Here is a 14,904-nt window from a genome sequence, read left to right as displayed (position 1 = left end):
TTAAGGATTTTAAATTTTTCTAGATTTCTAAGTTTGTCGTTTAACATTTTTTTTCTTATCCAATAAATTACCGTTGAAACACTAAAAATAAGAAATACTCCATACCAAAAATATTACATACTATCGTAAGAAATAATTGATTAAAAAACTAAACGATAAACATTCGAATGTTCAGGAAAAAGAATTAAGAAAATATTTTTACGAAAACTTGCAAGGAAAAGGTCTTTCGAAAGTCAGCAAAATTCTATTGTTAAAAAACCTTTGACTCATACTGAAAACGGTAAACACTAATGAAAGAAAACAAAGAGTTTGGGAACTAGGAACTGAGAAATCAAATAAACAAAAAATACAAATTAAATACCCAACAAACAAAGGAAAAATGAAAATAAAACATCAGGAATTCTGAAAATGATTATTGATTGAAGAAATATTACAAAAATATCATTTTATCTTAAAATTTATCTAAACGTATCATTATTATAAAAATCCGAAAAAAAAGACAAGTGTTGATAACGCAAAACACTTCCCCTGAAAAATATTGAATAAATTGACAGAAAGCATCAAAATGTGCTTTATGCTTGGAAACTAAAATAAAGGCCGCTTTAAGGTATCTTTACAAAAATTTTTAAAACTTTTAAGACCTTGAAAGAAGCCTTGCAAGTCACTCAGAGATGCTAGATAATAGATTGAATCTACAAAAAGAACTAGCAGCCATGCCATGAGCCGTCAAAATGAACTCGTAAAAAATATATATTTTATTTGAACAAATACGATGAAAACATTTATGTGAAATTTAAAATATTATTTTACGTTTTTTGTTGATACCTTTCATTGCTCAATGATCACATTATACCAGAGATCGACCGAAAGAACTTTATATGCTGAAAAAAAAGATTGGGGAATTAAATAATGTTGAAAATCTTTTTGAAAACTTAAGTATAGTATTGAAAAAGCTATCAATTCCTTCTACCAAAGTCTACAAAGACACCCTTATTAAAAAGTGAAAGAAAGTTGTTTTAAAACTTATAAAGATTTTGCAACAATGTAAAGGTTAACACCCAATCTATGATTTCTAATTTCTATAGTTCCCTTAAGGTATATTACCTTGTGTTTGTTGGTGTATCAACAATTGGCTCCTTGTTCGTCTCCTCTTGCGATTGAGTTTGGCCAGTTCCTGTTAGTTTAGCCTGTAATCACACACATAGAAAAAAGGCTAATATACTTTTAGATTATTATATCAGAACTTTCCCATTTTGGTGTAAATCTCAGATGAGATGGAGTTCTTATAAGATACTAAATTGTAACAAAATTGTTTTACTGGTTAACGACCAACCAAATCAAAATGAGAGTTTGTAAAAACTCCATCTTGTTCCCGTAAATCTAGTCGGCTATGTGACTCGTATTTCAAAGTGACCAGCTTTCATGAAGCATCGGTCTAGTGAATTCTGAGCCAAAACCGTAACACATCTTTGCTTTAGTGGGTCAATTGACTAAAATCACTTTTATGGAGGAGATATGGAAAAATGGCGCCATTGACTAAATTTGTATGGGTTTAGGAGTGAATTTGTTGTAAAATTAAAAATTAAGTTAAAAAAGATAGGCGGGATGCTTGATTAATGACATTTAATTTCAATGATTCACTAAGGGAGTCAGGTGTTATAATTTTTAAATTAGCTTTATTAACATGAATCAATCTGAAATTATTTCTATTACATTAGCAATTAGTAATCATTTCCCATAGCAATTTCTACTAATATAATTAATAAGTTTGATTGATAATACAATTAAAATTTCACACACAGGTGCATTTTGAAAATTTCCAGTTAAAAAAAAAAATATTTTGAAAACAAAAAACCACTGAAAAATGCTATGTAATAAAGAAACCTGAACGTTTGTTTCCTCATATTAATTTAAGAGTTTTTTGTTTGTGCAATAAACTTATTCAAAAAGGTGCAAGTTATTTTGGAAAAATATTTAGCAGTTAAATTTTATACATTATATATCAACAAATTCAAAATATACACTAAAAGCGAGACTTATTTAATTTATTGTTCTACAGACCAAACAACCTAACCCTTAATAATATCCAATTTCCACTTTAACAGTTACTCCTACCAAATAGATATTTGAAATAAAACTGAAAATTCATTATACAGCTTCGACAAGCATAAAACTACGAAGTTCAATTATATTTTTAGTTTAAAATGTAGGTTAACTTAATAACTTTCAAAAACATTTACGGTACTTGACAAGCGATTTGCCTGAATAACAACAAATCAAATTCTCGCCTAAGAAAAAAAACAACAAAAAAAAACACAAAGAATGCTCTAAGGAAAGTGTTTAAAGTGTTTTAATGAAATGAAAAGTGTTTAATGAAATTTTAAGATGAAATTTTCTTAAAATTCAACAGAAAACTTTTTAAACAAAAATTTATATTTTAATGTCAATTGACTCATTGGTTATAAACTGCTACTTCCAGCTGGCACTCCCGTTATCGATTGTCTTAAAGGCATTCCGAAAAATTTCATCTAAACAAAAATAAATAAAGGCATAATAAAGTTTAAGAGGTTTTTTGTCTTTTAATATAGCCTTTTAAGCATGGAATGTTGTTTTAAGATGACTTTGTTAGTTTCTAAAATATTCAATTCTCATGAAAAACCTACCACAAGAAAGAATTTTCAATGATTATTTGGTTGCATAGTAATAGAATTCATACCTTAACTGCCCCAGTTGTACTCCAAAATCGTTCAGATACATTTTGGTAGCGTTGTGATTCTCTGAATTAAATAAAAAAACCCATTAACATCAGAAAAGTAAAAACCTCACTAAACAGATCTAAGATTACCATTGAATCGTCATTCAAAACATTAGCTATCAAAGGTAACAGAAGTGAGTTAGACTCTTGACCTAGTTACAATCAAAATATGCCTTTTGAGGTTCAACAATACAATTTCAAATGGGTTGGGTATATCCAGTACTGAGTTAAATTAATCTTACTTAATTTCTTGCCATTTGCTAGCAGTTATATTTCCAACATTTTTCAATGCCTGTGATGTTTTGTTTCCAGCATCTGAAATTGCTTGCTTTGATTTTTGTACGCTGAAAAATGAAAAATTAAATTTTAAATCAGAGACTATAAAAAATCTCTACTCAAGCCTCACTGGGCTGGATTCTAATCGTTGGTTTACTAAACCCATATGTCTGCAGATGGATAAGTTGAAAGTTGAAAAAATCTTATTTGTGCAATATTTTAGCACATTTCTAGAGGGAAAAATATCAAGTTGTTTCATTTCTTACGCCTGAGAGTTTTGAAGTCTTGCCCATCTTGTTTCACCTAGCTCTGTTCTTAAGTTATTGAGTTGTGTTTCTTTACGTAAAAGTGCTTGTCTCAACGTCTTGATTTCATCTTCTAACTAAAATATGAAATGATGACAAATGAAGTTATGTCCATCTAAGTACAGTAGTTAGGCGAAGTACAATTTAAATCATGCCGGTCAAAATAAGATTGGTTTTTGACCATTTTAGATTGGCTTTAAGATTGGCACTGCCAACCTGTTCAGCTTTATATTATTATTCTCATGTAAATCATGCTTCAAAGCCCAGGTAGGTGTAATACCAACATACCTTGTCTCTTGCAACTATGCGATCTGTTCTCTTAAATTTAGATCTTGTTTTTAGATAAGTTTTAAAAATCTCTTTGAAAACAAGTTAGTTCTGATACTTCAAGTTTATCAATCAAACTTTCACCACCCCATAATCACAACCAAATGTATTTTTAAAGCATTTTAAAATTATATAATTTGAAGAAGTAATTAACAATTTAATCACACACACGCTGCTCACATCTTGACGCTAATTCTTGTTTTTGTTTTTTGTTGTTTTTCTCTAGAGACTTTTTTCCAGTGTGCGCAATTGATTGGCATGTCAAAGTTACAGAGTCTTGATAACAGTAGATCTCACAATTTTCCACTGTGGAACGGACTTTTTTATATCTGTGTTTGGACGCTTGCGCGAATGCACGCAATCGCATTTATGCGTTTCTCGTTGCAAAGATTTGTTCCTTTTGTGGTGTAAAAGCCTGATGAGAGAAGCATATTCACATAATTTGCTATCTATGATTCATGGTTATGCTAATTAAATGACTTTGGAGGTTTGGTGAAATGGTGGCCGAATTGCTGTCCCATGTTTTGTCAGATAGTCCCAAGTTAGAGCCCATCGACGGTAAATGTTTATTGATAAAAGCTGCTGAGTAAGCTGTTCAAAAAAACAATCACTTTAACTAATTTGTAGACCAGATAGTTGCTACTGTATGAGGGAATTAGACAAGGTGTGTTGGTCAGGGAGGCCCTCCAGTCGACCTTCACTTCACACAATCACGCAATTTTTTTTCCCAAATTCACGCATTCACACAATGTTTTTTCACAATTCACGCAATTTTTGTTCACGCAAAGCTTTCCAATTCACGCATTCACGCAATTATTTTTTAATTTTCACGCATTCACGCAAACTGCTGGGGGCAGGGGGGTCGGTAGTAAAATCGCAGACAGCGGCAAAAGGATTTTTACGAATTTTTACATCCCACCCAGACTCTTGGAAGAGGTATTTTACTACCCTAGTAGTAAAAGTTTTTGGGACAATTTGTCATGGAGACCACCTATTTTTTGGTTGCTTTTTGGACTTATTTTACAAAAAAAGCTAAAAAATGATTATTTCTGTGACACATTTTTCACTTAGTGCAAAAATTAATGTTTCGCCCTTAGAATTAAAGTCTTTTTTATATTGACAAAAAATTTCAATTTTTTGTTTGCAACAAAAAATGATTATTTCTGTGACACATTTTTCACTTAGTGCAAAAATTAATGTTTTGCCCTTAGAATTAAAGTCTTTTTTATATTGACAAAAAATTTCAATTTTTTGTTTGCAACAAACAACTTTCCAATTCAGAAATTTTTTCAAATTATAAAAATTGTCAGACTTTTTCAGAAAATTCATCCAAAAAATTAAAAGAATTACAAAAATAGCTAAAGTTTGCTAATTTTACCAGTGGCGGCATCCATATTCAAAGTCGCCACCCGTAACGGGAAAAGACTGTTAGTGGTTGATAATCAAAATGAAAGGGGGGGGTGGGGCGCTGTAAAACCCCTAAACGGGTCCAGGGCTTGGCCCTAGGATATTTGATTTTCTCGCCCCTAAAAAAAGTTGCTCAAATAATTATATTTACACTCTACGTCCTTATATGGTGGTCGAGGGAGAGGCTTAAACCTGACGTCATGAACGCCAATATGCCAAAAGTAATTACTGCCTCACTCCGAATATATTCGGTGTACTGTGCACCATTTCTAGCCTGGCGACGCATCCAACTGTCTGGTATTATTGGCCAGTGGCGAAAAGTATTATAAAATGTCCTGGGTTAAATGGTTTTATCGACACTACTTTATTGCACCAATTTAACTTACTTTTGTTTCCCGGCATTAAATTTTTAAAGTTCACTTTCAACTTTCAAAAAACAATTTGCAACGCCTCTGCAAACAGGAATTATTGATTAATAAATATATTCGAAATTTTCACCTTAGTTACTTCAACAATAATTTCTTCTCTTCTTTCTTCTGTCATTGGATCTGTAGGGACACCATTGACTTCCTTTGATTCTTCAGCAAGGTCAATGTTTTCGATATTTCGTTCTTCGGTCGCCATTTTAATTTTTTTTTTCTTGTGCTGTGGAACACGTCTACGAGCCAAAAGCCTGTGTTTTGATTTAAAATATCGGATTGCTATCGGGCTTCCTTTGATTTTCTTGATAATTTTCTGTTTTTGTGTTAGATTAACTTATCAGTAAAATTTTACCATGATTCTACAAATTATATATACTTATTTCAAGCTTTAACTCTATTTCAGCATTTAACTATGCCTTTTTTTTTATTTATCAGTAATTTGATAGAAAACGTAGCCCGATCGGGAAAAACCGGAATTATCAATAATTTTTGAAAATCTCCGAGAAGGAGATCAAATTATTTCAGTGGCGCGTTTTAAGATGTAATTTGATTGGCTAATTCCTTCCAAAACGATATTGATTGGTTGATAAATTGACTAGGAGATGGAGCTTCACGCATATCTTTCATTCAGCAGTCACTTGAGTAGCACAAGGGCAAGAAGATAGTAAATACAAAATTGAAAATGGTATGTTGTTGATTTTTCCATCCACATTTCGACCTTGATTTCATCATTTTTACTTCCTCTATTTCATCTTATGTTATTTTCTTTATGAAAAAGTGATGATTTGTCTTATTAAGTTAAACTATGGATCGATATTTTCAAACTTATGAGATAGACCACTAAATGCATTTCAATCTTTATTGTTAATTCCTGTAGGCTGGAGGAAAAGCAGGTAAAGATTCCAAACCCAAAAGTAAATCCACATCAAGATCTTCGAAAGCTGGGCTACAAGTAAGAAATTACTGGCTACCATTTATTTTATGATTATACTGTAAGACTGATTCATGATTTATACACCATAACAATTATTATTCTGTGTGATTTGGACCAAACCTTATTGTTTGTCTCAAGTCAACTAGCGTATTGTATCTATAACATTGCCTGGATTTAAAGTGACAAGACAATAGTTCAGTGTTTAAATCATTAGTATAGGCTGCAATCATTTAACTTTCTGTTCATATTTACAAATATGATCTGTCACTTAAAATTCAAAAATTCAACATGTGCATCATCAAAGTCAGACATTCATAATATATTTCCAATGGAAGAAAATAGGCCATTCCAGAAAATTTCCGTTACCCCTGGCATGGACCAATTGATGCCATAGTTAGTGCAGATATTATCTTTCCCACGTAGAAACTCAAATTGAAGATTTTTGTGACCTAAAACTCATTTATTCATAGAGGACCCTGTCGCTACACCGGACGCAATAAGTCCGACTTCCTTTAGTCCGGTGTAGAGATGGTCCGGTGGTAAAAAAATTCTCATTTTACACCGGACTTTCGCGTGTCCGGTGTTCGTTAAGTCCGGTGCGTCGGCAGTGTCCTATTCATAGAGTTAAGTTTTTGTTTCAAACATGTAAACTTTTATTAACAACTTGTGTGGGTTGTGGGTTGGAACAGCTATTATTGCACTGGCAAGATTGACTTTTATAATAGTAACTGTAATAAATAGGCTAGAGAAAATTGCCTTTGTAGTGAAAATCAGGGGTATATAAAAAACTGCTACTAAAAGCCAATGGCAGAAAATTTTTTCTTCTTATCACACCAAAACCAACATTCCAAGTTGTTAGATCAACTAGAGGGAGAAAAGGAATTTATTTTGATAGGGAGAACCAGGTCATTTTGTTATTGTGGGTATTAAAGTTACCAAAAAGTATAAAACATTAGATTTGTATATTATTGTATAAAAATGGGTGCATGGTTAAGTAATAGTTATCACACAGTATATTTTTAATACTTCAATACCAGTGTTAACTGGGTTTGAAAAAGAAGATTTTAGTCATTTCTTGTAACCAGAGCAGTTTTCGATGTAATTTTAGTCGTTGAACCAAAGAAATTTTGCACTAAAATTCTGATAAAGAACTAAAACAATTGTAAATCATTAGAATGCTCATTCAAAAAATAAAAACACTCTTATTAACCCTTTCCGTGCCGATGTCGTATATATACGACATGCAAATTTTCACTCTACTTGCCAATGTCAGATATATCCGACATCAATTTTTTTTTCCTAATTGCCGAGGCCTTTAAAAAAGAGTGAGCTCTATTGCCGAGAAATCAGCTTTTAGGAAAATGGTTTTCTTATTTGCCAATGTCGTATATATCCGACATAAAAAAATCCATAGTAGTAGTGAAAGTATATATTAAGTGCTCAAAAGGTTTATTTCAGGTTTATTTTAGTCATCATAAAATATATATAAAACAAATGTCAAATACAAATGTCAAACATTGGCAAATAGGAATAAAATATCCTTGTCGTATATATACGACATGCGGCAACACGAGTTAAAATTTGCATGTCGTATATATACGACATCGGCAAATCAGGTTACTAAAAAAAATTACCCCTCGGCAAATGGATTGGGGTACAAAAACAAGGTAACGGCACGCAAAGGGTTAACCTGATTTGGCAAACTTTTTTAGTGATTTTAGAGGAATAAATTTAAGTAAAAGATACAAGAAAGTCCAAAATACGACCTCTCCCTTACCAGAGAGACTGTATTTTTTTAACGTGGTCTTGTACATGGGTTGTAAGCCAATCGGATTGCTTATATTTTTCATATTGTTGATAAGTGCATATTGGCTGTGCTTGTAAACATTTCAGTTTTCATATTTTCAAATACATCCCTTTTTCAGTTTCCAGTCGGTAGGATACACAGGTATCTGAAATCACGATCAACGAATAAAGGACGAGTTGGTGCTACCGCTGCTGTATATAGTGCTGCCATCTTGGAATATCTTACTGCCGAAGTTTTGGAATTAGCAGGCAATGCATCCAAAGATTTAAAAGTAAAACGTATCACACCAAGACATTTACAATTGGCTATTCGTGGGGATGAAGAATTAGATTTACTAATCAAAGCTACAATTGCTGGGGGTGGTAAGTGTCGTGTTAATGCCTGTTGATTGTTCTTAAGTAAAACTTTTCTGAACCATGACGAGGTTGTCATTAAATCCTAAATTCAATACTTTTAGCATTAATCTGTAGTGTGATGACATAATTGAAATAGCTTTGCTCTCTGACACACTTGGAAGTTGTATTTTATCAAAATCATACTTTATTTTCTTTTTCAGGTGTTATTCCACACATTCACAAGAGTTTGATCGGCAAGAAAGGTGCCAAACCATCATAATTTTTAGAAACTTATATAATCATTTTACCACAACAAAAGCCTATATTTATTTTGTATATTTTTAAGCAATCATTCAATTCTCCAACCTGCAGCTCTCAGTCCAGAATCTTGCTTTATTGTTTGCAACTTTCTTTTCCATTGGCGCCAGAAATGTCTTTTATTTTTTAGTGTTTTGCAAGAAAGTGTATATAGAAATAGGTCAACATTTTTATCACTGTTTTTATCTCACAAAGTGTTTTTTTCTTCCTTTATTCTTGCTATATTTGCTCATTTATCTCGGATATATGGAATTTGTTTTAATTTTTCTCATTAGATATAATTTATGTTTAACTCAAGACTTGTAAATATGATAAAAGAACTGATGTATAAAATAATTTAACCTTTTCCTTTTAATCCTCCACCCCCTACAATTGACTTTTTATTTCATTTTATGTCAAAATACCTCAAATTTGGTAGTCGAATACTATTTGGTACATACACAATATAACCAGACGGTGTCAATCGAACAACTTAGAAAAAAATCGAATCTCAATCGAACGGCCGATTCCTGGGTAATATTCGATTGTGTTCGATTGCGTTCGAGTAAGGTTAGATTGGTTCGATTGATAGTTGACTATGTTCGATTAATTGTCACTTAGATTGTAGTGAGAGCTACAATGTTTTTCGTGTGCACAGACTTGTTAAAAGCAAAGTAACTTTTTTAAATGATCAATTAGGTCTATAAGATCACAAAAACGAATGGTGAGAAAAAATTTGACCATTTTACTGGTCCCCATGTGACGTCATCACTTTTGCTGGGACTTGAAAATGAAAGTGAAAATTAGAAGCTCATATATGGCTCAAATGAAAGATATTTATACAAGGATTCCAAAAAATATCGCTACATTTACCAGAAAATCAATATTTGAAAAGCTTTAAATAGCTACCATGTTGGTGTGTTTCGCGGAATTTGATTTCGCGAATTTGGGCGTAAACTCCGCGAAAATTTCTTCCCTTAAGGTACAACAATGGTATTCAGATTTTGATAGAGTGAGATTAATATGGCAGATCTTTCAAATAAATCCGGTCCTTTTTTTTGCGCTTTTATGACGTCATAATTTACCTAACTCGACAATCCTTATCCAGGGTGTCTACGGGACCTTGAAAACCTTGAAAACTATCAATTTTCTGGGAAAAACCTTGAAAAATTGTTAAAAACCTTGAAAAGCACTATCCAGTCATTCGAAAAGTAAGAATAAGTAAAAAAACCGCCTACCGTAAATCACCGATTAAGCGCCCGGGCGCTTATCTAATTTTTCAGGCTCTGAGGGGGGCGCTTATTTTTCTATTTCAGAAATTCGTATATCAGCAAACTCGGAATCTGCTTAAACTTAACTTCAAAAAAGGATGAATAAAAGAAAAATCCAATTGACAATTTCTATCATTTTATTCTTAATCGTTCCAATCGTTCCAATTTTTTTCGACTGTTAATCATCTGAAGAGAAATTCTTATTTATCCCGGAAATTAGCCTAGGCCACCAATTCGAATAAGCGCCCCTCCCTGGAGGGGGGCGCTTATTCAAAGGGGGGCGCTTATTCGAGCGGGGCGCTTATAAAATTATTTTAACTAAATGGGGGGCGCTTATTCATCGAGCGGGGCGCTAATTCAAGCGGGGCGCTTAATCGGTGATTTACGGTACGGCGCTCAACCTTCATAACACTTAGAGAATTCCATAGTTCCCTGTTTCTGTTGCAACGAATGCAACATATTCTTTATCATTAGCTGAATTTTTGTCACTAATTTTCCGTTTGCATGAGCCTTAAGAAATCGACTGTTCCCCAATTTTCAAATCGATTCAGGGCGTCTTGGAATAATGGCCGTTCATCAATAAAATTCCGAGGATTCCTTAAAACAACTCTTTTGGCAATTGATTTTTGTAAAAAAACAAAATCAAAAACAAGGCGTTTTTTAGCCATTTGAAAGAGTCAAAATCAAAATTTTCTCTCGTCGGCGCAAACCATGGTTGCGCCTCCTCGGTCACTGTAAACAATTGGTTATGCTCAATGAAGTATAAGCCCGAAGGGCTAGAAGTCAATCTCCTTGGTAGGATTTGAAGCCAACAAATCCTACCAAAGTTGCACGGCCTTGAGCGGCTCGCCTGGTTTTTACACAAATGACAGATTGAAACTAAAATTTACCTCTAAATTTCGAAAAAAATATCAATCGTAAACAAAGGGATTGCTAGATTCAATCTGTCGTCAAAAATGCGGCGCATTTTTTAAGGCTTCACTTTTTCTTGCCTGAGAAAGGTTAGAGATTGACCTCTAGCCCTTCGGGCTTTTAACTCAATGGTTATGCTTCTAATCCTTTATTTCTACAGTTGGAAGACTAGGGAGCTGGAGTATTTCTTTTTGTGCTATTGTTCTCGAGAGGGAGATATGAATTTAACTGCAGAAGTAATTCCCCGGGCACCAAAAGTAAATAAATTTTATTTGCTGTCCTCTATTTTTCTTTTTTCTTTCGCCTACCACTCTGAAAAAAAACAAAAATTCCTGTAAAGAGCCATATCAACTGAGTATCAAAAAACCTTGAAAAATGCCAAAGCTTTTGCCAAAAAACCTTGAAAAACCACTTAAAAATGACCAAAAAAACCTTGAAAACCTTGAAAATCCCGAAAAAAAATCCGTAGACACCCTGTTATCCTATGCCCACAGATCTAGCAAAGCCCGAACGCCGCCGACGGGCTAGATCCGCGGCCTTTATCGAAAAGTGAACCAGTTTTGGTAGGATTTCCTACAAAAGAAATCACGTGACAACAAGCAATTTCACTGCAATCATGGTTGAAATATATTGAGAATTCCAGTTATTTTAACCTTTTTCAAGATTCAAAGTTTCGCCGAGAAAGTCGATTTTGGGCCATCTCTTTAATTTGGGAGGGGTTGGCAGACTTTCAGACTATATTCTGAGCCTTATTGAACTTTTGGATCCTAAGTTAGTCCCAAAGTCTAGCTTTAAAACTCTACCCTTCAAACCTACTTTTTAGAGCACTTACAAATCGATTGTGGTTTCAAAACTTCCTGGGGAATTACCCTTTTTTCTCAACAATCTGACCTTGATTGTGGTTTGAAAGATGCGAAATAGCGTTTGACGCCTACTTTTTTTTGATCTCGCGCCCCCGAAAACAATTAAAATACTAGATTCTATCCATTGGAACGAAATTTAAAAAGTCAAATTTTTTCTTCACTTTTTTTGCTGAAAATTTAGCCCTTCGGGCTTTACAGATCTGTGTCTATGCCTTGTTAAAAAAAGTTGGTTGGTATTCAAAAAAAAGTTTGCAACCAAAGAAAATTGATATCGATTCGAAACAAAAAAGTTGGTATCAAAAACCATTTTGGCGCGCCATATTTCAAACTTAAAGTGGTTTTTATATAAACAATTACAGCAAGAATTTTGAAAAGTGCTAGATGTAATCCGAAATGCAGCGCATATTTTAAGGCTAAGAAAAAGAGCTACATGCACAATGCCAAACAACACCAGGCCTTAAACCCTGACCCGAAATTTGGAATTGCAGAAAACGCTGAGTCAGTAAAATTTCAAATTCAAATATTCTTACAGATCTAGCCATGGAAACCTTGTAAATAACACCTCTAAACGAAAGTACTCACACCATGGAGGTAATAAAGATAGATGGAGAGTCAATGTCTTTTGTTCTATTCTGATTTATCATCGGGAGCAAACAGCTGTTTGGTTGCTTTGGGAATAAGATGATTAATTTTGGGTATACTCGTTGGAATATTTAAGTTCTTAAAAAACTGAATAAAAAGATGTTGGATTTTTAACAACTATTGTGAGATAATAACTTTGTTGATCAAAATAAGAAAAAGGTTGCCGTAACAAGCACAAAATCCTATTTTTCTAAGGGTCCCCTCTCATAAAATCATCGATAAATTTCAAAAAGAATTCTATATTACGATTAGGTAACCTTTTAATTAATCATCCATCAGAATTTGAAAACCCCCTCCCTTTTAGACGTAAAGATTTATAATGAAGAAATTTTCAAGGAAAATGTGCTGAAACTCTCAAAATTAGCACTGTGTTCGCCCAAAGATACATCGATATTAAATCATAGAACTTTTATAACCTGACTTTGAGAAAATTATTTTTGAATCGCGCTTGAACAAGAACTTTTTGCATAATAAGTTTATTTCAATCAGGATAACATTCTCACTTCTGTTCTTATAAATTTACATTTCGGATTTTTTTGCTTCCAATGATGGTACATCAAAGAAAAGCCGCATTGAATAGATTTATAAAAGATTTCAACGATCATTTAGGTCATTACCGAGACGTTTTCTCTCCATCTGTATCTTCTATTACCTTCATGCTCACACCAAGATGCATCTGCTGAAAGCAATTTCTTTTTGTCAAAATAATACTGACCTCAGAGTAAATATTTGTATATTTGAGATGTATCGTTCATTTCTGGGGGGAAATTTTTAGAAGGCAACAATTTAACCACTCTAAATTATTTTTCCAACAAGGTATCACTTCTTGAATCAGACTGTATTGGTTTAAACAATTGAAAAGGGAAATAACTGAAAAGTCATCATTTGTTTTGTAAAGCCCTTTTTCCAAAAAAAAAAAGAGTTGATTATTTCGGATTTTTTTTTACAATTTTTACTGTATATAAGCTTACACATATAACTACACCAAAAAACTGTTCTAGGTTCTTAATAAAAAAACTAATCATGACTCCTGATAATAATATAGGCATTTCATTGATGGAGAAGCTTTCAAAATGATTTTCATTCAAAAATTTGCTGAGCTTTTGGACTGTATTTTAGATAATGTCATGTCAAAAAAAATCACAAAATGGTATTAAATTATATATGTATACATGAGGGAAACTAAGTTCGAAAGCTTTTCATACTTAGAAAAAGCGAGACAAATCTTTATGCATGCTTTTCGTTTCTAAGAACACTAAAGAGAATGAGGCTCAGCAAAAACTAGTTCCTATAAAAAAGAAGTTGCTCGCCCGTTCATGGTAATCATAGCTTGGAAGCTTAGTTTCCTTGTGTTTAATCCTAAATTATCATTACGTTAGGTTTGTTTTTTTGATACAATCTTTACAATATTGTGGTTTTTTCAAGTTTTACATACAAGAGGGTACTAATAAACATTGTTTTTTTGTTCAATTCTAAAAATATTATGATAAAGTATACACTATCAATAAATGCACGAGTGACTTTATTAGGTCCTTCTTTTCCTCTATACACCAACAGCATCAATTTTCAACAACAAAAAACTTGTGGGTCTTATACATACAATGTTTATACAGTGCGTTTTAAATTTTCACTTTAATTAAAGGTGCACTAATTAGTATGATTCATTAAAAATACGTGCAAGCGATCTATACATAGTCTATACAAAAATCATTTTACAGGTTAAAAGAGTTTGTAACATGCAACTTGATAACTTAATGGATTTGTATAACAGCTTAAAGCCATTCATTGGAAGAACAAACTGTTACAATATAGCAAATATTCAAATCAAACATGGTAAAGCCAATAATGTACACTTAAAAATGTACAATAGCATAAAACACCAAAAAATTGTTGGATTTTCTCATATAAGGGACTTATAAACACCAAAAACAGATTAAAATATTCGAAACACTAAATATATATCATTTAGGGAAAAGGGGGCAATTGGACGAACCTTTAAAAAAGTACCATTTACAAAACTAAAACAAGCCTTTAAAACTTTCTCTCGTTATAAGATTCGAAAAAACACATAAAACTCGCTAATCCAAAAATTTCAGGGTCAGGAGGGGGTTGATAGTGAAATAAAATATTACTTTTATTGCCTGTTTTTAATTACATATATACCATGCTCAAAAAAGTAGTTTTTCCACCTAAACAAAAACACAATAAAATTTCCGTAAAAAAATGCTGTTTTTTCTTTTGACAATGTACATATGCTTTTTCCTTCATATTTACATATGTTCATATAAACACAATTACAACTTACAAGATCGTAGTAGAAGTGCAAAGGGTCCCCTGTACATGACAATCAA

The 14,904-nt window shown here is 32.7% G+C and overlaps 2 protein-coding genes across 3 annotated transcripts; one reads left to right on the top strand and one right to left on the bottom strand.

Moving 5' to 3' along the window:
• Positions 1-32: 32 nt before the first annotated feature.
• On the bottom strand, positions 33-5,769 carry LOC136799259 (tumor protein D52-like). 2 transcript variants are annotated; one of them, XM_067055954.1, is made up of 6 exons: positions 5,569-5,764; positions 3,298-3,413; positions 2,998-3,099; positions 2,717-2,777; positions 1,105-1,187; positions 33-881 (listed from the first exon to the last, which is right to left on the bottom strand). In XM_067055954.1, exons 1-6 carry the CDS (start codon positions 5,692-5,694, stop codon positions 875-877), a joined length of 495 nt encoding a protein of 164 aa, XP_066912055.1. In that variant the 5' UTR covers positions 5,695-5,764; the 3' UTR covers positions 33-874. The 2 variants fall into 2 exon arrangements, with proteins under 2 accessions (XP_066912055.1, XP_066912056.1); XM_067055955.1 differs by lacking the exons at positions 33-881; positions 1,105-1,187 and adding an exon at positions 2,230-2,528 and having other exon boundaries at positions 5,569-5,769.
• Positions 5,770-6,070: 301 nt separating this feature from the next.
• LOC136799260 (histone H2A.Z) lies at positions 6,071-9,222 on the top strand. The gene is made up of 4 exons (XM_067055956.1): positions 6,071-6,177; positions 6,370-6,444; positions 8,352-8,595; positions 8,790-9,222. Exons 1-4 carry the CDS (start codon positions 6,175-6,177, stop codon positions 8,846-8,848), a joined length of 381 nt encoding a protein of 126 aa, XP_066912057.1. The 5' UTR covers positions 6,071-6,174; the 3' UTR covers positions 8,849-9,222.
• The last annotated feature ends 5,682 nt before the right edge of the window (positions 9,223-14,904 follow it).

This window comes from Clytia hemisphaerica, unplaced genomic scaffold, assembly GCF_902728285.1.
Source record: "Clytia hemisphaerica strain Z4C2 unplaced genomic scaffold, Clytia hemisphaerica genome assembly, whole genome shotgun sequence".
NCBI lineage: Eukaryota > Metazoa > Cnidaria > Hydrozoa > Leptothecata > Clytiidae > Clytia > Clytia hemisphaerica.
This window is presented reverse-complemented; position numbering and strand designations above follow the sequence as displayed.

What these genes read in the sequence shown, in the direction of transcription:
- LOC136799260 (XM_067055956.1), top strand. An exon ending in CTTCGAAAGCTGGGCTACAA is followed by an intron (nt 6,445 to 8,351) that starts GTAAGAAATTAC and finishes TCCCTTTTTCAG; the next exon opens with TTTCCAGTCGGTAGGATACA. An exon ending in AGCTACAATTGCTGGGGGTG is followed by an intron (nt 8,596 to 8,789) that starts GTAAGTGTCGTG and finishes TTTCTTTTTCAG; the next exon opens with GTGTTATTCCACACATTCAC.
- LOC136799259 (XM_067055954.1), bottom strand. Translation starts at nt 5,694, where the DNA reads ATGGCGACCGAAGAACGAAATATCGAAAACATTGACCTTGCTGAAGAA. An exon ending in AGCAAATGGCAAGAAATTAA is followed by an intron (nt 2,778 to 2,997) that starts GTAAGATTAATT and finishes TATTTAATTCAG; the next exon opens with AGAATCACAACGCTACCAAA. An exon ending in GTACAACTGGGGCAGTTAAG is followed by an intron (nt 1,188 to 2,716) that starts GTATGAATTCTA and finishes GTGTGATTACAG; the next exon opens with GCTAAACTAACAGGAACTGG.